At 40.7% G+C, this 26217-nt stretch overlaps 1 protein-coding gene across 3 annotated transcripts; it reads right to left on the bottom strand.

Annotated features, from left to right (window-relative positions):
- Nucleotides 1-470: 470 nt before the first annotated feature.
- NAT10 (N-acetyltransferase 10) lies at nt 471-24839 on the bottom strand. Of its 3 annotated transcripts, none has more exons than XM_052811501.1 (28): nt 24605-24839; nt 23250-23341; nt 22407-22578; nt 21979-22101; nt 21136-21197; nt 20151-20265; nt 18689-18796; nt 17718-17851; nt 17233-17326; nt 16764-16862; nt 16079-16215; nt 15438-15562; nt 14981-15131; nt 14403-14499; nt 13506-13622; nt 12445-12546; nt 12263-12337; nt 11531-11647; nt 11207-11340; nt 9122-9170; nt 8386-8479; nt 8184-8294; nt 6915-7087; nt 6302-6421; nt 5203-5301; nt 4714-4787; nt 2068-2160; nt 471-919 (listed from the first exon to the last, which is right to left on the bottom strand). In XM_052811501.1, exons 1-28 carry the CDS (start codon nt 24710-24712, stop codon nt 838-840), a joined length of 3057 nt encoding a protein of 1018 aa, XP_052667461.1. In that variant the 5' UTR covers nt 24713-24839; the 3' UTR covers nt 471-837. The 3 variants fall into 3 exon arrangements, with proteins under 3 accessions (XP_052667461.1, XP_052667460.1, XP_052667462.1); XM_052811500.1 differs by having other exon boundaries at nt 471-931; nt 2077-2160; nt 24605-24838; XM_052811502.1 differs by lacking the exons at nt 471-919; nt 2068-2160 and adding an exon at nt 2226-2520.
- Between the last annotated feature and the right edge of the window lie 1378 nt (nt 24840-26217).

The raw sequence follows: 26217 nt of genomic DNA, 5'->3' as shown, positions 1-26217 counted from the left end.
CAAGCAGCAGCTCTAGGTCAGCAGATAGCTGGGAGACAGAATGGCCAAAGCAGCTTTCCCATCACCTGTTAATCATGCTCCCCCTGCTTGAGGACTAGGAAATGTAAATTACTGAGCTATGGGAATGCTGAGACCTCATAAGCAAGTGTGAATGCAAAAGAGCAGCCTTTATTACAGCTGCTTGAGGAGCACAGTAAGTAGGAACTATAGCCTACCTTCCAAAATAGAAGTGCTCATTGTATACCCTGAACTCCTGCGAGCCAGGACCAAATCATGAGTCTGAACTGACAACATGGTTAGCGCTCACTGAATAGCCAGCCCCAAATAAAAAGTCAGTTGTCGTTCACACCAAAAACTCCCTCAAGCTACAAAGGAGTGGCAGTATTACTGAACCAGTAGCTGCATATATCAAGATGTGCTGCAGTGCTAAAAGGCAGAGTCACATACCAAAGCCTTACACGTTTCTATCCTTTGTTGTCCAAACTCTTTTTTAATAAAGACACCAACCATTAAGATGTGGGAAAGTTTACAGATTGATCAGCCCTCTTTGAATGGAAACTCTGTAGCTGCTAAAGCACCCTCATAATATCCCAGTGTGTTGCACAGTGCCTCGCTCAAGCTCTACAGTCACACTTCATAAAAAAATCTTCATAGACTGTCTCCTGGCAGTGTCACTGTACTTCCAGTAATACAAACACTTTAAAAATGCCTCTAAGGCTTTCCCTTCCCTCCAGCTCTCACCCTCCAAAAGAAAGTCTTTTGATTTAAAGGAGAATAGTACTTCGTAAGTACAGACCCGTCACTTGTTAATTCCAAGTTCACCGAGTGGCTTTAAAGTTATTTCTTCCACTTCTGCTTTACATCTTTAGTCTTCTTAAATTTCTTCTGTTGTTTGGGTCCTCTTGCTGTTTCTAATTTTCTCTTCTTCTCACTGGGAAACAGGAACAAAATATCTGTTAAAAATCCACTAGATTCCCATCCAGATGAGAAATTTTTGTTGTAAAAGGGGGGCGAGGGTCTACATAGGAATGTGGTTGGGAGAAAATACTTCCAATTTCTTGGGTCATTTAAACTGGTGCTAGAGAAAGCACGAACAAGAGTATGACCTAGATTTTCTACTGTCTTCAGACTCCCTAATCCAATTTGAATCCCATAAGATTTTGATTTTTAGTTCGTCATTGCTTTTCAAGACTTTAAGTTATGTGTCCTAAAGGAAATTCATATAGGGCATCTGGAATTTAGAGTACCTAGAAAAAAATATTACCTCTGACAGTTTTAAGTATACAATTTTGTTCCTGCACTAGATTCTGACTAGAGCAAACGTGACAGAGCTCCGATCTTTATAAGCATTGACAAGACTCACTCATTGCTGTAAGGCTTCTGGAAACTCACAGCTTCCAGCATTCATGAAAAACAACATGAATATACAAAGGGTGGAATAGAGATCACATAATTAGTTCAGCTGTCAGGCACCCCTGGAAGGGGAAATAAGCAAGCAGGCAAGTCTCAACTATAAATCCCCAAGGAAAAGATGAGGAAAGACTCCATGCTGGGCAAGGTAAAAGAAAGAAGATGGATGAAAAGGAAGGAACTGCAGAAATGCGGACTCAATATTTTGCAGTCTTAAGCTCACATTTGAAAGAATTCCTCTTCCCTGAATCTGCATTTTCTCCAATGGGACTATCACAGGTTCCCACCCAGTGTTAGCTCCCAAAGCAAATGGGACAGTTATGTGAAATGAGATCTTTCTTTAAAAGTGACCCAAGGGAGAAATAGTACCAAATTCTGTGCATGGTCAGGATCAAGACTTAACCGAGTCAATAGAAAAAAATTACAACAAGCAACTAAGTTACATGAAGATGGGACTACACTCCAGAGCAACACAGAATTCACAGCAGCAATCTCGCCATTAGAGGAACCACCGAGTACCCAGTAGAGCTCTCAGGTGCTTACACCCCAATTCCTCCAGGAAAACTGAACATTTAACTCTTCAGCTTCGCTCTTTTGAAAAACTTTACAAAAAGGCCAGCAGGAAAGACCAGAGACACCTCTGTGGAGTATTTCAACTTCCTTAACCTTTTCAAACTGACGATGGAAGCATTCTGTCCTGCTTTGCTCAGCACTTCTTCCCATTCTTCGTCGTCACCCCGGATAATATATCTAAGTGAAAAAGGTAAAGGAAAATCCAAGTAAAATTGCTAGCACAAAAAAAAAAAAAAAAAAAAAAGTGATTATATTGTCAGGCACATACTACTCTACAAACAAAGCCACTGTGTCAGCACCCAACCAAATCAGTATTTGGAAATACATACAAAACTAGACTGGCAAAGGGATACAATAGCTTGTCACGACTCTGTCAGCAGACTCAGTCCAAACTAGGTCAATAGCAACCAACAATTGTCCCCATCCAAAGCTGGTCAGTGTTGAATGAAGTTCTCTCAGGAGCCCCTATTGTAAACATCACAAAACTGTTCTATGAAAGCCTCTCATCAGAAAAGCAGAGTGCTGAGTAGAGTACATCTGTTATGAAAGCAAAAAATAAGGCCACAAAGGTTATACTTTCCATAGCAGTGGCACATACTTCTACTTTGCCCACTAGATGTCTTAAAAGATAGACCTTCAATCACTACAGCTTTAAGCCTGACAACCACAATCAGATCTATATTCACTACACAGATTTCTTTATAAAAGCTTGAGGACTTTTTTCCTTTTTCCCCTCTCTAAAAAAAGAGAAGGATGGTTGTGGGGGTAGAGGAAGAGGATGCAAAAAGCAATGGCTTATAATGAAAAGTTAGCTAAATTAGCAGCTGCTCTTAGACCACCAGTAAGCCTGAATAGTAGTTTTTCTGCATCAATCTGGGAAAAACTCAAGACCTGCAGCTTTCTTTTGAAAAGAGAAATTAAGACGACAATTGCTATTCAAATAAGCTCATGCTCTGTGCCCCTTGTCTGGGTGTTCAAGTACCCTGGAAATTACAAATTTAACTAGGCAAAGCAGTCATGTAGCAAAATTGAGTGGTTACTCTCCATCTCAAGTTCTTAGAGATTTAGAATAACTAGCCTTTGTTCATACAAGGCCGAACAATACTGGACAAAGCCTTTCCAAATCAAACAGCTCTGTCTCTTCTATTAGTTTTCTATAACCTGTACTGAAAAGTGTTCAAAATAAATTTTTGTCTCTCTCTCCTCATGGAGGAGAACAGAAATCTACTTCTGGGTGAAAAAACAGGGAACATGGTCCAAAATGACAAACAGGTATATAATACTATCAACTAAAAAATGGAATTAAAACTTTTTAAAAATTCTGGTTATATTGTTTTCCTAATGTGACTGACTTGCAAGTCACTTCAAATCACATCCATTTTTGTCCTTCCTTCAAACAAGACAACCAAAGAGTCAAAGAATCTTTTATTCCCGTTCTCAGATTTAATAGAGATTAATCTAGAGCCAAAACAGCCAACTTTTCTGGGATGTCAGTATAGTAAACAGGATTTGTAAGACAAAAAATGGGAGGAGGAAAGAGAAGGGAGAGAATCAGTAGCATGTGTAACTCCTGTTGGTCCAGAAAAAGAGACATCTGCTGACACTTCAAGTAAATTGCTGGTTCAGCAACTCAGTATCCTACAAATTGTCCAGCTCTACAGCAGTTAAAAGGCATCCATGCACACTGTAGTTAGTAAAAGAAGCTCTGGTTGGTTGTTCTTTTTCTGTTGCTTTGGGGTTTTTTGTTTGGTTTTATTTTTGTTAAAGAAGAGAATATTAAAATTAGCCAAGTACTATTTTCACTTGAGTTGCATACACAGCTATGGTGGATAGCAGATAAAAGGACCTGGATATCCTGGTTTGAGGAAACTAATGACTATTCCTAGAAGCACCAGAAATTACAAAATGAGAAACAGTCCACAGCCAGGCAGCTTGCTTTATTACTCCATATTATAGAACTGTATAACTTATATATGTATAATGTACATACCGTGCACAGCCAGGATCAAGAATGACACACAGATACATAGTAAGAGCTACCACCTTGAATAATTTACCATTTAAGTGACAAAAAAGAATGGAGGTAAAAGAAGAACGCTCTCAAGCTCATGCCAGAGGCACTGGGACAGAACCGAGAATTGAACCAGCGTTCCTGTTCGCAGGACATCTTCTGTTTGCAGTACTGTAACGACGAGCCAGCCCCAACTCTAACAACAATTCAGTTCTACAGATCCACAGACAGATCTCACTGCTGATCAGCTGTGATCTGCTAACTCGCAACCTTTTGCTTTCCATTCAAAATACCAGCAGAAAAAGGGAAGTCAGTAAGTTCATGCTTGGGAGTATGACACACTTCTCAGGCAATGAATTCATGTACTGAGGTAAACAGGTAAATGGCCTTGAACAGAAGTTGTTACTGAATTTAATTCATACTGGAAAGAATGTTTTGAGTGTGAAACAAAGCACCTGCTAACAGAGCCGATGAAGACCAAGTTACTGGCTGTCAGGCACACAATACGCAAAGTTTTCATTAGCGCAGCAGCATATGCTTATCTTACCTGGCCACCGTTGAAAATACCTACTGCTAGTTCTCATTTATTGATGGTTTGAGATTGTGATGCTGCAACAACAGCCTTGTGCACAAGTCTCAGCAAGATGCACTAGTGACCCAACATTCAAACAGACATCAGGGGAAATCTGGATTTGAGACTCATACAGATAAATTCTTACTGTGTAAGGTCCATTTCCTTCAGCTTCCCCACTTCTTGCTTGTGTTTTTCTTGGAATTCCTTTGCGGCTTCTTCCTACAACAGGACAGCACAACAGATGCATTAAGTTCTAAGTGCAACAGTGACCGTGTGATGCAAGGAAGACACCTTTCCCACTGAAAGAGAAGTACATTCCCTAAAACAAATACCAGATGATCCTGAAAAGCTTGTCACTTTTATATAATTGCATTTTTATGTTATTTGTATACATATACTTGTAATATATAACTCCAAGAACGTCTTAGTACGTTCTGCGAAAAATCTATATTGCAGATTAACAAAGCATGACTACAAGCATGCAACGTAAAGCTGTCAAGTTTTAACTACCATAAACTGACAGACCTGATTTGGAATTCTTTCCATCCAAGAAAATTTAGATTACAAGGCTTCTACACTCAAGGGAACTCCATGAAGTGTTTACATATGTATCAAGAAGAAAGTTCAGAATTACCAAATCATCATTTAAAGATTTCAGTGTTGGCTCCATTACAATATCCTTTGTTGCCACCATCTGCTCCTCCACAGCTTTTTCCTGGACTGTGTTGAACAACTGTAAATGAAGTAAAGCCAACACATGTAAGACTTGCTGATGTTTCTTCTAGGTTATTGCATTAAAATAAGTAAGAAATGCTGTCTGTCCCCAGGAAACTCTTCTAACCTTGCAAATATTATCATACAGTTTATCTCTGATGCATGCATTCCATCATATCGAAATAAAAAGCTCAAGGCTGCTTCCTGAAGGCAGAATTATATACAGCTTTTATAAAAAGTATAAAACTAAAATCAGTCAGCACTCTGTCACTTGCATAAATGTAGAGAGCTCGTAGTTTACAACACACTTTATTAATACAGCATAATTTGATTAACATTTGCAGCTAAAAGCTACATATTTATTTTTTTGTATGTTATTTTCTTCAAGATAATTATAAGGGTGTTATGCTGAGCAGATCACCTCTCCAATGAACAACCTATGCCAGGCTGCAGAAGCTTTGCTACTGTATCCCGAACCTTGAGAACTAGAGGCACCAGGCTCAGCAAGCAACTGCAAGCAGTTGGCAAGTATTCTGTCTGTCTCACCATTTTGATAACTCATCGTGTTACTCGCTTTATCACAGACATTAGAGAGAAAGAAAACCAGATCCAAAACTTTCCAATTATTTCACTGGACTTCAAATCTACCTCTAAATGACATTGGAAAAGTTTTTTTTCCAAGAAAAGTTGAGATGCCACCAATGCAGTGAACAATCGCAAGCAAATGGCTCAGGCTCAGCTGGCAACATGGATTGTATGCTCAGCATTTTGGTCAGGGCACTTCAACATTTAAAAACATAACACAAGCACTATTATTTGGGAATATACTACATAAATCAATGCCACAAATACCTGCTTTTTCCACTGGGATTTTCCCATCTTACAAAGAAGTTTACAATTACTGGGGACGTGTTAAAGATACACAGTTCTGATTCAGCTTACTATTAGTGCCAGGCTCAGTATTGGAATTACACTTTGGTCCAATGCAACCAAGACAAAGCTTGTCATGATGCTATTACCTGGACCACTTTGCGGATGATTCTGTTGAAGAGCCCCATCAACTGACTGCTGGGCAGTTCTACCTCTTTTTCCAGTTGGTCCAGAGATTTATGCTGTAGGCCAATCCCTAGAAAAAGGGCCTGAGGAAATGACACATATTTCAGTTATAGAGACTTTTAGAGCAAATACAAATACATAATACCCTCTACACTCCTTACACGAGGCTTCTCTGGTACGAGCTGAAGCTTTGCTCAGATGCACGGGAACACCCCTAAATTATTCTGTAGATGGCAGATGCCAGTCAAGACTTAGTACAGATTAATACCTTTCTTCTGAAGTACAGTTCAAGAGCCAGAAGATTTTGAGGGGTTTTTAAGCCACAGTTCACACCATATTATAAATGCATGGAGTGCTTCACTGAACATACAACAGAATATGATCCCTACACATTTTATTCAAAGCAAATGCTAAAGGTGGAAGAACACTACAAGCAGGAGAAATCACAAAGAGGACTACAAAAGAAGCAATTAACTGAAGCAAAGTCTTTTTTAAAGATGACATGAGACAGGAAACTATTCCAAGCATATATACAAAGAGAGGTGAAGCATGGCTTGTTCTCGCAGTGATACATACCGACTGTGCAGCAGAGAGAGTTATATCACCCATCTGGTTGAGAAAAAACATCCTGGCAATGGTAGGTACCATATCCATGATGAGATGGTAATCCACCATGTTGCGAGAGTACATCTCTAATCTCTTCAGGTCATATGGGATGAAAACTGATTCCAATTCAGCACGGCTGATGGCTGATGGGTACAATAAAAAGACAACATAGTCAAGACTGTTCTTTGTAGCTATCCAAGATCTCAGTATTTAACACGTTCCTTTTCATATCAGCGAGTAAAGGCCAACTGCGACCCCATAGGTTCACTTCCCAACACACTTCAGAATTCAACACACTAGGTACAACACTGCTATTCAGACTGGCTTGGTTATTCAAAGCCTTTTCAGACAGACATACGTCCATATGAAAAACAATGCAACTGTCAAAACAGACCAGCGTATCAACTTAAGGATGCCAGAGGGACTGAAAACAGTGAGGGTTGAGAAACACAATTTGCCCAGTCTTTAACTATCTTACACTGGTTTTGCTGTTAAGAGCTTTGTTCCCTTGTAGCAGCAACCAAAACTCTTTCACCAAGACAGATACTAAAAAACCAGGAAGACACAGATTACCAAGTTCTCTCAAGAGAACTCCCCTCTTTTAGACATATTAGGAAAACAGCAATTTGCTTTTAAGCCAGAAGTGACTATTCGAACTGTCTTGTCTGGCCCTTTTTTTTTTATACTGCCTGTGTGCTTCTCCCAGCAAGTGCTGGACTGAGCCCAATAACATGCAGTTGAACTAAAGCCTCTCTCTTAGAAAGACATCACATTCCAGTTTCCAAATTTCTGATGACAATGTTCCTCCTAAGATGCTAAGCAAGCTGCTCTGCCTACTGACCCTTGCTATTCAAGGCTTCCCTTTTAATTCCATACTGGATTTGGCAGCTGGCAGTATCCATCCATGTTTTGTCATGCATTTAGCTATTACAGTCAGGAGACTTCTAATTTTGGGTTACTTAAATCTTTCATCAAAAAAGCAGGGGAAAAAAAACCCCACAAAAACTACCAAAAAACCACCACTACCTGTTTTCAGTGGCAGAAAATGTCCTCTTAGCTTTTATTTAGAAATACAAGCATTTTTCTGGATAATAGGAACAAAACACAGTAACTGACCAAGACCAATTCATGGCACTTCACAAGAGACATCATATAATGCATATATTTGAGAACTCTGATATACATATACATAGACTTCAAACTGCAACCTAACTGAACACTGTGAGCCAGGGTACTCACGTGGTTGTGGCTGCTGTTTGATATTTTTGTTCTGTAGAATATTCAATGCCAACGAGGGAGAGAATGTTCTGAACTGGTAGGAAAGCAGAGAAAGGAATCGCCTCCTAAAATCTATAGGACAAGATGATAAAATAAATGATTCCTGTGGACCTCTAGAATAAATATCCCAGAAGATTCTTCTAGCGTTAGCAAAATCAGTTACCTTTCCAGAAGGCAGTAAGCCAAGGCTCCTGTTCAGAGTCCTCTTCATTCAGCGTCTTCAGCATGATGCACGAATGCTCACCAGTCAGGTCATTCTAATAAATAAGATATATTTCCCATCATCCCCATGAACCTTTTGCACTCTAAGCTCAACTGAAGATGACAAAGGTCTTCTAAATCAACAATGCATGTACCAACTGCTACTAGTCACTACTACCTAATGTAAAACCTATGAACTTCTAGAATTTGGTAAATCCCAGTGCTGAGGGATTTTGGCTTCTGGAGGTAACCAGTAGTCACCAGTACTGCAAATTCCAGGTACAGCTCAAGAGCCAGAAAAACAACAGAAAAATGCAGTGACATGGGACAAACATACTGTTCTCCCTAGAAGTGCTGTAACTGCTAGTGCTATTTTTTGTAAACACCTAGAAAAAAAAGGGCAGTCAGTTCAAGGGCCACTTGCATATTTTACCAATAACCACATTAATAACCCTCAACAGCTGCACCTTTGCTCCAATTTTTTAAGTCCAAACTACTTAGAAGACCACATTCACAACCCTAAAGCTTTACTCGTTTAGTTAACTATAGGCGCAAAGAACAAAAACGGAACATAAAACGACCCCAAATGTAGCCTCAGAAAACTTTGCTGCCCAAATCACATCTCACAGAAGCTAATGGAAAGATGCCCAGTGATTTCAATAGGGCTGGATTTCATTCAGAAACAGTACGCTACTTACTGGTGTCTGCCTTAGATAAACGGGCACAAATCCAGCACGTTTCCAAAACCTGGGGAAAGGGAAAAGAGAAAACGCACTGAGAATTATGGAGCTGTTGATTCTACAATAATATTTGTGGTTAAATGCAATCTATCCACCCTACAAGAACAACCACTGAAAAGTAAGCAAAAGTCTGTAACACATCCCACCAACTAATGAAAATGAACGCTGAGAGAAAGTAGTAACAGCAATCAAACTGACTGAGGTTCTAACTTAGAGGAGTGAAAAACGATTACTGTGGTATCAGAAAATGAACAAACTTTCAAAGACTGACAGACATGATACAATAACTCTTGTATTTGACACGCTTCCAGGGCCTCCTTTAAAAACAGGCAGGCAGGTTTTGACCAATATCATCACAGACTCCTAAGGGATACCCTGGGGACGAGCTGAGGATTTACAGTTTACTTCAGAGACTCTGCTCTTCTTCAGTGAATGATGATTTTTCCCTGGCAACTTCCAGGTTTCAAATAGTCACTTGTGGACCAGGGAGAATCCCAGACTGATCAGTAAAATCCTGCTGACATCCCTTTCCATCCTCCTGTCCCTTCTTGCATCTTAGTTGTGAACTGATCCTACAATTCATTTTGCCCAGCAAAAGAACTAGTATAAAAACACCTACTGAGACCAAACATATGGCATCCCAGACAAAAGAAAGAAGCCAGGCCCCACCGCAACTGTCACTGGCAACCTACCTCCACAGGCCATGGGATGACTACTCATCAGCTGTGCAGGATGTTGCAAATTTCAGCAGGAAGCCCTACGTGTGTACCCCAGCCTCTCCCTAGCCTACTATTCATCCTTTTTTTATCTATCCCACCACAGCTAACAGTCAAATAACTAAGAAAAGTAGTAGTGCAACACTTTATTCTCCCCCTCTGCCCGGAGAGGGATCGGTCAAATAAAGTAAGACATCTGAACCATTTGCTTTATAATTTGCAAAGATTAAGACTATTTCACAATAACCATTCAGTTCTGATGCTCTCCTGCCCAGCTGAACAATTCACCATCACATTTTGGCATGAACTTTGCAGCATGCTTGCCACAGAACAAAACGGGCTACAGTCTCTGTATCAGAAATGCCAAATTGCACATAGCGCTCTAACATTGTCCTGACTAGGTCAGTCACAAATTGGCCTCCACTGCTCTTACTTCTGTTGAACTCGGTCTCATCTCATGTGCTTGTACAGCACACTAGGTCCTCTGTAAGTGGGGGTAGGCCAGCAAGGAACCAAGGTTTTAGGTGATAAATGACTGCTTTGCTTTTAGGCTAGCAACAGGAAGAATTCTGCATTATTCTGAAACTGTCTCCCAAACTACGGATTCACAACCTCCCACACTACGGCTGAGAAAGTCTCAGAAACCTAGATATTTTACAGAATTTGATAATACTAAAAAAGGTTGCATTTATTATAAAATTGTATGTTTTTATATAAAACTATGTTGTAAGATGGAGCTAAAACTTAAGAAATATTAATAAATTATTTACTGCTACAGTAACTCAGTTCCTCCATGGTAAGAAAAGCAAGAAGCAGCTGCATTTGCTGGTGAAAAGCATTTACATTAATCAGGAAACTAACAATTAGCTTTGAAGTCAGCAGCAGCTCAAGCTTCTACAGGTCACAGGAAGTAGTATTTAACTTCTCCCTACTTATTACAGGCTGTTCTTACTTCTCTAGCTGGAAACACAGAGCAATTAAAGCTAGTAAACTGTTCAGAAGGGTCACAGAGACAACCAAGAAGGGAATGGGTTTGCCCTCAGAAGGAGTCTGAGGAAAAACTACCCTGAAGGATACACTTAGGATCGACCCTATTGTACATGAGGAAAAGGCCTTACAGGAGAAGTGGGCTTGGAGCTGTCCCAGTTTTAGAAACCAAGTGAAACATGCAGAGATAAAGAGAATATCCAAGGGCTAAAATATCTGCATCTATACCTATACACTACATTATTTTTATATATATTATATTATATATATATTATTATATGTGATTTATATAGTTATATTTTTGCACTGCATGTAACTAGCAAATAGAATACTGTCTTACTTGAGTAATCTTGGTGTTAGGCCGTAAGATACCCCTAGATAGTCTAGGTTTTCAGCTTGTCTCTCGCTCAGTTTGAGAAGTAAAGGAGGCAAGTCTTTCCGAGGTGTCACAACCTCTTCTAATAAACTAACCGTCTGAAAAAAAAAGTGTAAATGGGTTAGTAGCAATCCTCACAGAAATCTGCAAATTAAATCTCTTATTCTGCATAAAAAAATAAATATGAGTATTTCCTCCTTACAGAGAGAAATCATTATCGAGACTTACAGTGAAAAACAAACAGCTTAGCATAACAGAAAATACAAAAAAATGTACTAAGCTCCATACCTCACTGCTTACAGTTGCAATTTCTTTTGGCTTTTGAATTGTTTTTTCTTCCAAACATGGGAATTTACCTTCATAGTACATCTGCAGTAAAGTCAGAGCTCTGCTGCCATAGCCCATCTGTGAAGTAGGAACAATACACTCTAAGCAAAAAGATGTATCTAGTTTTTAAGACAGGGTAACAACATTCTCCCCTTACAAAACCATTAACAATCATCAGTGCAGAGATCACTCAGTCAGTGCAAAAATGCATTTTCTTTGCTACGTTGCAGCTCCACAGAGAAGGACACTACAGAACCTGGATGTCCAAAATCATAGTGAGAGCCCAGTTGGTAGTTTAGGACTGTGTAATAATTCTTGGTGCTTAACTCTGGCACTCAGAAAATGCCAAACACCAGTGTGAACATTTGGTAATCACACAATAAATATCACTGGATCTTGATTGTATACTGCTGCTTGGGATGCTGGCATGCTACAATGCTGCCTAGTAATGACAAAAGCACTGGTTTGCTACCCACCCAGAGGAAATCAATGTCCCCCAGCCTGCTGTGGCATCTGACCATTTCTCTGCGTCTGACCTCATTCTGTTACTATCGCTGGCTCAGTCCCCAAGCTTAAAATGCTGAGAATAGGAGCAACTGAAATGTTTGCCCTTTTCTTGAATTCTGCCTGTACAGCCATTTTCATGGTACCACTGCTGACTATTGACAATAACTGGGTTCCAAAATACTTTACCCCCTGATAATCCGGATGAACTGCAATACGAACAACGCGCCCACCAGAGAGGCCCCCGAAGTCTGGATCTTGAAACTGCATAAGAGACAAAAGTCAATTTAAAGAACACAGATGGGTACTCTGAAAATAAGAAATAGTGCTGAAATATATCTTGGGTGTGAGTACACAGCCAAATTATTCACCTGCTCTGAAATGGTCCAGGGAATAAGATCACCAGAAGCTTTCTTCCCCCTAGAAAGGCTGTTCATGATAGACTGGCGAGAGATCTCTCCCTCCATGCACACCTGCCAGAAAAGGTGAAAGACCATTAATGGAGAAAAAGTGTTTTCTCCTACAGTCACTCCACTACAGCAGAATCAAAATTTATACTCAGTTGCTGAGTCCATTATGCAGTATTGACATTTCATGTGATCCGTGCTCTGCAACATGATGAGCAAACATGTATGTGTCAAAAAAAGGCTCTGTCCCTAAAAGCCCCGTCTCAAAAAGCATACCAGCGGGCCAGCCAGGTACATCTGACGCAGCAGGCGTTGCACTATGGTGCAACAGAAGCCTGAAGAGATTAAAGCATAGGAAGTGCTCTATGAACTTTCTGTAGTCCATCAACACCAAACATAAAAGCTTGTCCCACCAATATTTCTCTTTAAATATCATACATTTTTCATGTAAATGGGGCTTTTTCTTTTAAGAAACAGTAGATTTAACTAGCTGCATCGAACACAGATAATTAAGAATCTGTGTTATTAAGGGAGGAAGGAAGCATATAGTCAGATACCCAGCAGTCAAGGGCTGAAATATTTCTACATCTCTAAGCATGTACTTCTGAGGAGTTTGTATTTTTGCAGTTCTACTGCAAATGAAAGGAATGCTAGAAACATGGGATAAGCAGAGTGAACCAGTGAACCAACTTTCCTCGCAGGAAGTTGAAATGGGAGGACAAAGTCATCTCTTGAAGCAATAGTTCAGCTCCTCAGCACAAACACATTGTGAAGACTGGGCGGTCTATGTGAAAGGATCAGCATCACAATGTACTTATACAGCAATTAGTGTTAACGAAAGAAAGCGGGGGGAAAAAACACAGCCTTCATACACGTTTTAACACACACAAAAACACAGCCCTAAGCTACCATCTACTACTAGGTAGTACACTGCTGTCATAGTACACTGGTAGTATACTGTCTCCCAGCAGCGTACTGCTTCATTATCGAACAGTTCACTTCATAGATACATGCTGCGCTCTTACCTGAACAACAGCAAGTACTTCTGGTAATGAATTCTGGGTAGGTGGAACAGGTGGCAAAAGGCAAAAAAGATGATGGGCAGGTGCATCAGATAGCATCTGGAGGTCATTGGGTGAGTTCTGGAGGGTAAAGACATATCAGAAGGAATGAAGAATTACTCCATGAGACAAGCTTCAAAGTCCAGGGTAATGTTAGTTGCTGACTTCCAAACAATCCTCCATTTTCTGAATTTAGGGCTATTAAGAAACTCAGAACTAGTACAATACTGATGGATGAAGAAGCTCACAGGCCAGTTCATGGCTGTTATACTACCAGACAGTATCTGTTTTTCTCAAATGAAACCTCTTGCTCTCATATGTATGGAACTGAACTTTCTATTTTTATATAGCTACTTATATCTTAATCTACTAAACCTTAAATAATTCTTTTCTAAGTGTCAGTTTTTTAGTACTCAGGACTTCAGTACTTACAGACTTCACCACTCACATTTACTAGTCACCCACGGTCTTGAAACCTTGAGATGAATTGTTACTCTTTTCAGCAGTACAATGGTACTACTCTTTTGGTTAACTTGAGGCTACTATAATATGGTCAAGAGAACTGCAAAAGAGGTTCATCACTGACACTATTCTGACAAGCTTGTAGGCTCATCTAGAATTTAGCCTCCCGAATTTCTCAAGACAAAAATATTCCAGATATCTGTAAATCCAGTATATTCAGCCAAGACCAAGGCAGAGATCTTCTCAAAGAAAGGAGAATACATATATGTATGCAACAAGAAGCAACTGAAACTGTTCAGAAACCTCAGTTAGGCCAATTCAATTAGACTGTCATAACAAGCACTGCTCCCTCCACAAAATTCCTAGCTGAAATTTTGACAGTAGTAGCACAAGCTTTACCTTGTAGTGTGAAGCCACATAGAGGGCCATCAGTCTCTGCAGAAAAACTTCTGATGCTCTGTGGTAACAAAAAAGTGTGTCTCTATTTACATAGTATCTAAACACAGGGGTTAAGGAAACAACCTCCTTGGAAACAAGGAAAAATCTCCCTGTTGGTTTAGGAGTAGTATTTTCAGTACAGCCTTGGGCTACATGATGCCTTGTGCTTTTAGATTCTACAGTTCTATCCACAAGAATGAATGACTTTGGGCAGTGTTCATAGCTTTCACACCCTTCATCTGTAAAGCTAAACCTTTTATAACTCCAACAAGGACTTCCCTTCATTTAACCCCTCCTTAGGATTGTCTCTGCAGTAAAACTGGAATTTGGTAATGCCCTGTTAACACACACCACCAGTCTTAGATGGCAGTGGTAAGAGCTTACCTCCAGAAGTGTGGTCTTAATAGACTTTTGCCAAAAGATCATGTGCTGAGGCTATCACGTTAGCTGGAAAACCCACTATTAATCACCTTGAAAAAGCCTCCTTCACCTGAAAGCAATATATTTTCCATCAGAGCATAACATTTGAGTAAGGATACAGGTCACAAGTCTCAGGCAGCGGGCAGCCGGAGATAATTCTGGTGATGCTGAGACAGTCCAAACACAGCAGATCGTTCAGCCACTTTTCAACTGGGTCACCAGGGGCATATCTGATTGATTCATGGAGGGAGACTTCATGCAATGTACGAGCTGCAAACAGATTCAAAGAACATCTAGTGTTGGAAGTTACAGCTAGCAAAGAATCCAATAGGATCGGTATCCTTTGAAGGGCTCCCAGGAGATCAGAAAATCATTACTCGCATAGCTTTCATCCCTTAAAAGCCTTTACACCTGAAAATCATGAGGAAAAAACAGAGGAGAGTTCCTTCATTTTCCCATACCACTACCCTCCTACAGCTGCAAAGTACATGGATACACGCGATATCCACAGGGCTTGCCAGTCAGCAGCAGCAGAGACCATGGCTATACACTGCGGTCCAGAATACAATGGAGTACCTGAGGTGAGTTTAGCCGTAGCTGTAGATTTGTTCTCTGCTGTCATGGTGACTTGGGTTTGCGCACTCTGCTGACGGAGCTGCTGAATCAGCTTCAGAGATAGTGATCGACCAGTACCCTCATACCTGAAAAGCAGAAGACAAAAGTCTGAACCACATAACCAAACAGCAAGCCTGAGCCATGGGGAAGGCCCAGCACAGAACTAGGCTGCCATCCAGAGCTATGTGCCGTTCTGAGGCCTGTGAGGGCCCCAACCGTCTGTGAGAATTGCTGCCTTTTGATGTTCTTGCGCACACAGGACAGGGCAGCCTACCCTGTCACTTTCTTAGTCTCACCATGTTGGAAGGAAGATGTCATTCTTCCCACTCTCCTAATAAACTGCAGAATCCTGTTTACATATTTGCTCCTTGTATCAGAACAGAAGAGGTGCAAGTCAAACACTTAATGAATCCACAGTGGAACTAAAGGAAAGCAGCAAGTTCAAGTACTGACTCTTGGTTATTTTAAGGAGCAGTTCCATGACAGATCAAGAATTAGCATGACCTGATGTAATAGTGTGTAATAAAAAAAGTACTGTAGATAAGAAATAGTCCACTTGCACAACTGCTTTCCCAGGTAGACAGTTGCTGCTCAAACCTTACCCGTTGATTGTAGAAGCCATGAAAACAAGGTAAGGGCCTAGCAGGTTTTTCACCAGGGGTAGAGGAATGGCAGCAGCTTCATCAATCACAACAAGTTCAGCTTGACCCAGTTTCACAGAATCAGCAGGGTGTATGTACTGCAAGGAATGAGAGGACACCATCATTTTCAACAACAGCTTGTCTGGGAATTAGGGAAATGTCAGAGTTGGCAAAGCTGGAGCCCTGAAAAGCTGTTTGTTGTCCCTGTTCTCCATGACCATCAAGCCAGAGACAGCCAGGAGAGGGTTCATGTTACCCTAACAAGGACTGGGTCACACATCTTGTTTTGCACATTTCCACACAAATTTATCTGCAGAGATCGTGAAAATAAAGGAAATCTAATCACTAGAAACATAAGCTCTTCCTTCACTGTTTCTTTCACCTTCCTTTGCTTTTGTTTCAAGAAGAAACCCACAAGCAATAACCAAGGGAGCTCTGTAATCTACAAGTTATTCACAGAAAGAAATAAGGCATTTTGTGAAGGTCACTCACCAGAAGAAAAAGTCTGCCTTAAAGCAAAATCAATCAGGACAGTTACACATCACATAAAATGAACATGCTTAAAATCAAAGCAACTACAGCATCAGTAAAGCCAGCAGCTAGGAACAAAAAGTCGAAAGGCAAGAGCACAAAAGAGGCCAGTTACCTGAATGGTCTGTCTGTGCTCCTTGAACACATTCACTCTGACAACAGCCTTGTTAAACTCTGGATTTAAAGACTGAACAATCTCATAGTCCAGATGTTCCTGAGAGAAAACATTGTTAAAGAGTATGAACAAGCCAAGGTCTAAGAAAAATATCATTTACCATTATCATCAAAATAAGCTCACTAAGAATACGCTGTTATTTCAGATTCTAGTTAAAAACTCCCGTAACAAAAGCTTCAGAGGCCTGAGAACTGAGAAATTATTTACTTACGTTAAAAACTATTTCACAAACTGACTTACCTAATTTAAAAATAGAGGAGGAAACATAACTGGACTACAATTCATTTTTGCAGAACATTATTAAAAAGGCTGGTAGCTAATATATATCAACAAAACATCACAGATGAGGCAAAACCCTTCCTAAACAGGAACACTGTGAAAGTATTGTAAAATAGTCTGCTCTCCTTACCTGATACTGCAGTGCATCAAAGCCTTTAAATATGAACTCAAACAGAGTGTGAAGGTTATCAGGGCTTGGAGATGTGACAAAGATATTGGAGTAACTGCACAGAAAAATAAAACAAGAGTTTAATTCTTTTTCTAACAAATTTTACATATACATAATAAACAGAATGTTTTCTTTACACGAGGGGTTGATTTTACCTAATAACCAAAACACAGCAGATTCCTTCAGACACTTAACTCTGTTTATGTGTGATTATTTTGATTTTTAAAGACTGAGGTTTTCTTATTACTATAAAATAGAAAATCTTGAATATCAGTGTACACAGCAATCAAAAGATTTAAGAATGATTAGAAGGGATGTAGGACTGGAAATTACAAATATATGGAGATCCTGTAGTTTTTGGGTTTTTTTTTTGTGGTTTGTTTTTTTTTTTTTTTTTAAACTCATGGATGCGAATAAAGCCTGGGAGATTGTGGGGATTCACTCACCCAAAAGCTACTGCCCCAGCAATAGCCAATCCCAAAGCAGCAGATTTACCACGTCCCCTGGCTGCTGTTAATGCCACAGTACTCCGTAGAGTCTTCTCAGATATGGCTTCAATAAATTTTAGAACTGCTTTTGCCTGAGATCAGAAAAAAATAAAAAAAGAAAACAAAAATCAGCTGTATTTAAATTGCTTTCAGCATTACCTACACTTACCACTAGTACATGTCTTCTTTCCTGGAACAGGAAGAAGGAAAAGAAAGGCAAGATGGGAGAGCTGAACATTAAAACCCAGACAAATAATGTGCAAGAACTGGTAGTCTTGACCCATTGAGTTCTTGAAATTATTCAGGTCCACTGACCACAGAGTATATTCAGCAAGACAGGAAGAGGCACACTGCTCTCAGAGAAGGAAGACGAACATATCTGGGCAGTGAGAAGACCTACTATAAAAGGGCTTAAGCAGTGCACAGCTCCGGGAGCCACCAGGCTGAACTGCAACTTGTCAGTGGATACTCTGAAGCAGGAAACACAATTGCAATGGGGCCTTCATTTGCACTAGTCAGCGATTCTCAAACTGGAGTGAAAAAAGCGTAAGGGAGGCAGGAGTAGAGGCATATTAAAACATGATATGGACTTTCAACTTCTATTCAGAACTAAACTGAACAGAAACTTCAGGTTAAGTTTCCTGCTTATTTCAAACCCTAAGAGCTCATCATCTTTTTAAATGTGGACTTCTCCAGATCAGCTTCCTGTCTCCATTCTAGACCTTCCACTTATTCTCAACTCCATGAAGAAAATCGCTGACACTGTCATTGAGCTACCCTGTCCAATCAATTTTTCAAGGAAATTCTCTAAGACCACACCCATCACTGTTCACACTCGGATTTGATTACATGCAAGATGAGACACAAACATCAGTACCTAAGGTGACCTGTCAAGCACAGAGTATCTCAAATTTAAACACCACACCAACCTGATCCAGGGTTTTACAGCCATCCACCAAAACTCCTACAGGCTGTGTATCCTGCAAGCTCTCCTTCAGTTCTTTTAGCTCCAAGTCCTGCGGCCGGAGGCTATCTTCCTACAAGCACAGGATTTACCATAACAAGATTAGTAAAGCACACTTCGGCACAACTATACCTTTGTGATGTCTTCTGATATCTTTTATCAGGCAGAGAAAGATATCTGAAAGGAAATGTTACCACAAGTTGAATACACTCCTTAAAACCAGAAAAATTCAAATGGACAGACAGGTATTTAACACTTCAATTTTAATGCGTCTTCAGGAGAATGGTTACACAAGAGGTGGGTAACCTGGCTTCCCCAAGCTTGGAGGAAAAAAGGAAAAGATTTTTCAGTACGTGGTAACTGGAGAATGGCATTACTAGGAAGAAGAGACCACGGACAAATTTTCTGAAGAATTTAGTTCATTTTTCAGTCTTCAGGCTGTACAAAATTTTATGATCTTTGTTATACCTGTCATACGAGGTGTACATGTTGTCATGTAGGGGGAAAAACTACTGCAGCAGCAATAGATCAGTTTTCAAACCAATTTTCAAAGCCAAACAATAAACTTGGAGACAAAAGCAATCAATTTTAAATGGGAATGAATTCTGATTTTCCTTATTGTCACTTAAAATTCCAAAGGCATCAGTCTGTCCATCCAACAGATAAGTATTTGTGCTGCTGTCAGTATTGTTCTAATGCTAAGGAGGGAATGTTTTGTTTTGTTTTTTAAAATCAGTGCTCTGTTAAAATGTTTTTACCATCTCTGACATAACCCATGTGGATATTCCTTAGGCCACACAAAACAGTTCAAAAGGTTAAAGATTTCTATTTAAAACTGGTTCCGTTTTACTTTAGTCTACAAGTGAAAGTAATAAAAGGATACATTTCTAACAGTTGCAAGCTATACATCTGGTTTATATTCAGTGAATGTTTCCCAAGATGTGGCATGTGTAACTCAGAAATTGAAACAACTACCACAGCTTCTAGGTATCAGGCATCTCCTGAGCTTGTAAATATACTTATTTCCACAGTGTTTCCCACCCTCCAACAGTCAAAAGGTCTTTTTGTTTCATCCCAACTGTCCATCAGCTTGAAATCTCCCTATGCACTTCTGAAACAGCAACCACAGCAATTAAGCTCCACCTCACTAGGCTAAACAGCAATACAGCAAAATCAATAAATACAGGCAAGCACAAAAAAAAAGCTGTGACAGAAAAAAAACCCAAGGAGGAAAGAAAAGACAGCTTCCCATGCTTCACCCATACCAGGTATAATTTTTGCAGAACATTCTGCTTCCTCTCTGCAAGACCATTATTTGAGATAAATCAGGGTGAAAGGAAAGCTTCCTCTTTTTTAAATCCTTAACACACTGTGGTCAATTCAAACCAATTTCTCTCAAGGAAAAATGGCTGACATTGCTTACTGACCTGTGACTGTGGTGGAACAGGTGTGATGTTTGCAACGTGGCTGGAGATGGGCAAGATATTCAGCTGATCATCAATCACGATGCAATTCTTGCATGAGGCCAGAGACAGAATGAACCTGAGCAGTCAAGCAAAGGCAACTCAGTAAAAACACTAGCAACACAATTGCATTTTGGTAGTTAATTTAAACTCTTTTCTAAACCCAGACATAGTATTTACAGCTACAGCTACTTACAGCTGAGCTACGACAAGTTCACACAACTGGCAGTATGCCTCTTACCACAAAATCAGGGTCATCTATGCAAACCAGGTATCAACTTACCACGATGTCTCCAAAGAAGAAAGCTAACTAAAGACGATCTACCAAGACAGCATTTAAGCGGGAGGTAGCTGCATAAAAGTGAAAGATGTGAATCCACAGCAACTGTCACAAGTGCTGACCCCTGAAGACTGCAGTCAGTGCTGGCTTATTAATCCTTCTAATTTCTGACATCACATAACCACCTGCATGCTAAAGAACGATTCCTGCAGTTTTCCTATGGCTAGAGCTAGGGCTCGCTCACTCAGTAAGAGTTATTCTATACAACAAAAGTAGAGGAAACACCTTTACAAGACACTTCTAAAACCACAGGGAATACTCCACACTAAGCAGTTTTATGTTTTACAGTAGTGCAGTAAGTATCTGAACTTCGGTGCATCTGGAGCATATGTTTCTACAGTGCGTTTCAAGAAAGGGACTCACAACAGTCCAAATTTGGGCCTATCTGCATATATCCCTTGTAACATATGCCAAAATTTTATATACAATTCCTCCGACAACAAACTGCATTCGCTTCCAGAACAGTACGTGAAAAATTCACTGAAGCAGCCAAGAAGCCCTATTCCAATGCAAACCTATAGGATGCTCTCCTAATATGAATACACAACGTTGTTCTAGATGCTTTTTTCGGGCATACAGCCTAGATCTTTTACACTCTTAATAACTTACCTCTCGTTAAACCGTCCTACCACGTCTTGGTGTGCCTCTGTTCTATATCGAGAGTGTACATCCTGAAACAAAAAGAAAACGTCAGTCTGGAGAAGAAACAGCAGTAACAGTGATATTTACAAGATTGTTACTCATGGGACAATCCAGCTTCTTTTCCACTCTTGTGGATTACAGTCTCCCTTTCCATCAACACCGTATCCCAGACAGGATTTTGATTTTCTGTTTGTTGTGAAACATACACATTTTCCAAACACTTATTAAAAATGTACTTTTCCCACCAATACTTTTCGCAGTGGTCTTACTTATTCTCGCCTGCCTTAAAGGTCAACTCTGCCAGGTACAGAACATTTCAAACACCTCAGGGATGCTAAGAAAAAATAGTCTATCACTTTAATTCAGCTACTGGCATTGCTACTAATGGAAACCGTTCCTGCTCTAGGTGTAAGTGTACCAAGTGTGAATAGTTCATATCTAGAAATATATAGCAGCTGTGAAGCTGATCTCACCTAGCAACAGGTCACAAAACACTCAAAAGGCCTATTTTTTACTTAACTTTCTGTTACATGGGCCCATAGCATAAATACTTTCCAAAACTATTGTGAAACAAAAGAACACAGTTACATCTGTGAATAACAGGTGTTTCTTCCTTGTAACCTAACAGCATTTCAGGACACAGTGGTTGGCAGAACTGCCTAAGCATAAGACATTCAAACATAGATGAATGAAGGAGCAGGACAGATGACGGAAGGAAGACCATAGCACATAAAAAAAGCAAAAAATAACCACTTAGCATCATCACAATGCACCCACTTACATAAAACAGACATGTTACATTGAACATACCATGGTCATTGTATAAAGCTGCTTCAGTGAGTTCATAGTTCTCAGGAGGATCACCACAATTCCACCCCCTTCTACTGTTTCAACAGTTCTAGCCAGCAGGTTTGGAGTCAAGGCTTCAAAATCCTAGGAAATAAATAAAACTTCAAAGTTGCCTAGAGTTCACCAGCACAACTAGCACCTACTAATAGGAGCAGGAAATCTAAAAGCTTTATTTCTCAAAGCTCAATTCACGCTTAACTTTTACGTTAACCAACATCCCATTAAAATTCTACCAGCAAAGCGCTCTCATCCTCCCAAAACTTTTAAGATATGTAAGGCCATCATAATTGAAATAACAGAAGCAACAAATACTATTCCTGCAGCATTTAAACTGAAAGCAATTGATAGTAGTGCAATGTCCTTTTTAAGTCAAAAGTTTAACTCCTTACCTGAAGTACACACATGCCAAAAGTGTTACCAAGAATCTTGTGAGTTTCGTTGTAATAGCAATAGCGAATGTTTGTGGCTGCTATAAATAACTCAAAAGGATCATCGTCCTTTATGTTTAAAGTTCCACTTTTAATCTTCTTCTGTAGTTGTCTCATTCTCTTCTTCCGGTGGCTGAGAAAAAAATTATACAGAAGTTTGCTTGGAAAAAGGTTCGAGGAAAGTGCATTCAGGCCTACATTCAAGTTTAATTGGAAGTCAGAGCGCAGCCTCCAAGGAAAAGAATCTTGAATCACACTTGCTGCTTTCACAGTATGTTCCCATGTGCCCTCACCCCAAAGTAGTGGATATCACACAGAACCAGCTGGTTCTGCAAGAAACCGCTTGGTTGGCATCATGCGGTTTCAGGTAATGCTTCCTTCCTGACTTTGTGTGCAGACTGTAAGTACGCACACAAATCTGAGAATTAACATTTTAAACACTTTTTCAAAATTAAGGCATTCTAATGCTTAATCTGCATTCAGTCCTAAATATTACTGAGGCTAAAAAGCTGAATAATTAATATTTTGGCCTTTTGAGGTTAAAAAGGTGAGGGAGAGATTGGTCTCAGACAACAGAGTTAGCATTAGAGCTACAGAAAGAAACCAGAAGTACCTAGTGCTGATGTCAACTGTATTACAGAAGCCAAAATTTAGTTCTGGAAAACCAACTTCCTATAGCTCCTCCAAGAACGAATCTTGTTTCTCCTTACAAGTGAACCATGCAACCTATGCTCAGCAGGTCAGTCATGGAGCTTTTGATTCACAAAGGGCAGCGACCGCAGCATGAGACACAAGGTATCTTACCTGCTAAAGCCCAGCTCCTTTTTGTAACACCATAGGACAGACGGTCTGGCCTTTACAGTTGCTTTAGACAACATGTGATGAAGTATAACCACCTGCCAAAACACAAAAACATTCATGAACGACTGTACTCACAAGCTAAGATCGAAGAACAAAATATTGTTCTATACTTGATTTTACAGCTATGTTTCCTACCAAGCAACCCTGTACAAAACAGAAGGATCCCTTGACATGTGAGGTTACGTTCTTTTTTACACAGACCTGTGTGTCTGTGCCTTCTCCAGGGCTGCATGACATTGAAAACACTCAATTATACCTGACATTGAAAATACTCAATTATTTCCTTTACACTCTTCTTTGGCAGAGCTGCTAACAACTGCACAAAGATTAGGCGGTTATTCCAGGCTAAATACAGTTCTTGCTATTTGTCTCTATACTACGTTTTGCAGAAGGTATTTCAGATTTCTTCTACAATTTAACAAGATTTCATTTTGAATTTTAATCTTCTAGTGGGTTTGGCAACCCACCTCACCGCTATGTAGCCAGCGCATTCAGTAAATACACTTGCTGCTTTGGAATCCAACTCGTCAGTGAAAATACCGAACGCAACCAGACTCGGGGTATGCCCCATCAGAACTCACCCGTCCACTTCAGCAGTAAATTAATGACAACTTTCTTGTACCGCCAGCTGATCAACTCATTATTTTCCAAGGTTTTTTTATAACTAGTTTATTTTACTTCCCCAGGAACTGGAGCTAACTGAATTGACTTATCCTAAAATGTTACGGTTTTGCTGTGCTGTTCTTCCCCTTTCCGCTCGAAAAACACAAGTCTAGAGTCTCTGTAGAGAAACGAGTTTAGTGGTTAATTTCTTCCATACAACGTTACCAAGTAGGTCCAGCCCAAGTTCTGGTGTGGTGACATCTGCAAGATGACTCAGTACGTAAAACACAGCTCGAGCGCAAAACCGTAACACCTTACCTCAGAACCGAGGTAGGAAAGAACGCCTGCCAGCCAGAAAATTATCTTTGGCCCCAGTTTAAAAAAAAAAAAAAAAAAAAAATCCGATTTGCCTGCGCTCACTTTCTTTTAACGTTCGTGAGCTTTTCCAACAGGAGATGCTGAAGGACGAAGTCTCCCAAACCATTTCTCACATAACTCACAGGGTGAGTTACCTCAGGCACGCCGAGGCACGCCATTGCTCTGCCTCATTCGCTGCCGGTTTCAACGCTTGCTTTACAGAGGAAAAAAAACCCGGTACCGGCGGGATTACAGATCAACCGTTCTTCAAGGGCTGGGTTCAAAATCAGCACACACACACACACACACACCCCCCCCCGCCGCCCCGGGAGGGTTACCTGGTCCTTGCCGCGGTCACCGACCACCACGAAGAGGGCCCGCTGCCGTTCCGCCACCCCGTTCTCGATCAGTACCCGAATACGGTTGTCAACCTTCCGCCGCTGCATGGCTGCGGGGCGTTCGGACCTTCCCCGCCGCCCGAACCGAGCCCCGAGGGCCGCCCGCCCTGACGAGAGCCGTCCCCTCAGGCGGCGGCGGTACCGGCGGCTCGCGGCACACCACGTGGGAGCGGCGGGGCGCGCGCGCCGCGCACCGCGGCAGGACCCCGAGGCTGCCCTCGCCGTTCGCCTGCGCAGCATACATACATATACATAGATATTTTTATTTTTTTAAAGCAGAAGAATTTAAGCTAGTTTTCCACATGGGAAAGCCGCAGTGGAGTTGAAGGAACAGAGCCTCGACGGTGCATTTATTAATGTACAGCTTTAGGTGTGTTAAACCTTTCCTGGTATAGGGCTGCCGTTCACCTCAATCAACCCAGATTGAGGAACCTCATCAAGCGGCTGGTAAAGGTGTTTTTAAAAGGGAGGCGGCTGTAAGTGGCAGGCAGCAATGCCTTCGGCCTCAGAAAACACCGCTCGGCAGGTACCTGCAGCCCGTTCGAGGAGAAGGTGGAGAGAAGCCATGTTAGACGTAGGCCCGGCAGGCCTGAAACGGAGCTAGAGAACGCGTAGCGAGCAGCACCAAGGACGTATTGCTGCGAGAACAAACACATATAAAGCATTTGCTTAAATGACAAGGATTCTCCGTCCAGGAAAAAACACAGGAGTGGTGGAAGCTCCTTTTTAAATTACCTATGTACCCTCTATTACATATCACATACACCAGAACAAGTTAGCGCCTGGAAACGACGCAGACCCTGTCACCAGCCGGCTCCCCAAAAGCCCACAGATACAGACCAGAGCCCTGACAAGGGCTGGGAACTTTCACATCTCTTCTGTTTGTTTAGTCCGGTGGCTTCTGTGTAACTGACTGTAAAAAGGGGATAAACCAAACTCCAATTGCAATGGCAACACTCATTTTATTTTCTAAAATCCTCTTCTAAATAAATCTTGCTTGCAAAAGCCAGCCCTGTTGGAGTAAACAAGATGCCGCTAATGATTTTATAAAGATATTCCATTTCCACCTACTGCAGTTCTACATCAGCGATACGCTCTGTGTCACTCCATGTCCTTTGGTACTGTTGGGGGGGGGGCATTTGGATACACAGCATTCCCATGGAAACAAGACTGCGGAAAGCAAACAGAGCACAGACACAGAAAAATAACAAATCTTCAGGATACATTATCATCCGATACTAAATTACGAAATCCCAAGAAACGTTAGGAACCTTGCTTCTCAATAAAACTAGGTAGCTTGCAACGTTTAAGCTCCATTGTTTAATAAAACCACAGCTGTTTGAAAGTTTTCTATACAAAATCCCGAGCTGCACAACTGTGGAGCTGCTACAGGAAAACAATTTATCAATCTGACTTAGTTTAAATTCTAGTAAGAGTTTTCAGAAACACTAAATTTATAGTCAAACTGACAGCAAAACTATTCCTAACAACGTAAAATCTGTAACATTAACCTTTCAATACCAAAGTTGAGCCAAGCTATTTGCATAGATATA

The sequence above is a fragment of the Harpia harpyja genome, chromosome 16 (assembly GCF_026419915.1).
Source record: "Harpia harpyja isolate bHarHar1 chromosome 16, bHarHar1 primary haplotype, whole genome shotgun sequence".
In the NCBI taxonomy this organism is placed as follows: domain Eukaryota; kingdom Metazoa; phylum Chordata; class Aves; order Accipitriformes; family Accipitridae; genus Harpia; species Harpia harpyja.
The sequence above is the reverse complement of the archived record's forward strand: the minus strand, read 5'-3'. Positions and strand labels throughout refer to the sequence as shown.

Coding starts and splice junctions, on each gene's coding strand:
- NAT10 (XM_052811500.1), bottom strand. CDS start 24,712: ATGCAGCGGCGGAAGGTTGACAACCGTATTCGGGTACTGATCGAGAAC. Junction 18,797..20,150: donor CTGTTCCACCACAGTCACAG/GTCAGTAAGCAA, acceptor CTGTGCTTGTAG/GAAGATAGCCTCCGGCCGCA. Junction 17,327..17,717: donor GCTGGGGCAGTAGCTTTTGG/GTGAGTGAATCC, acceptor TTTTCTGTGCAG/TTACTCCAATATCTTTGTCA.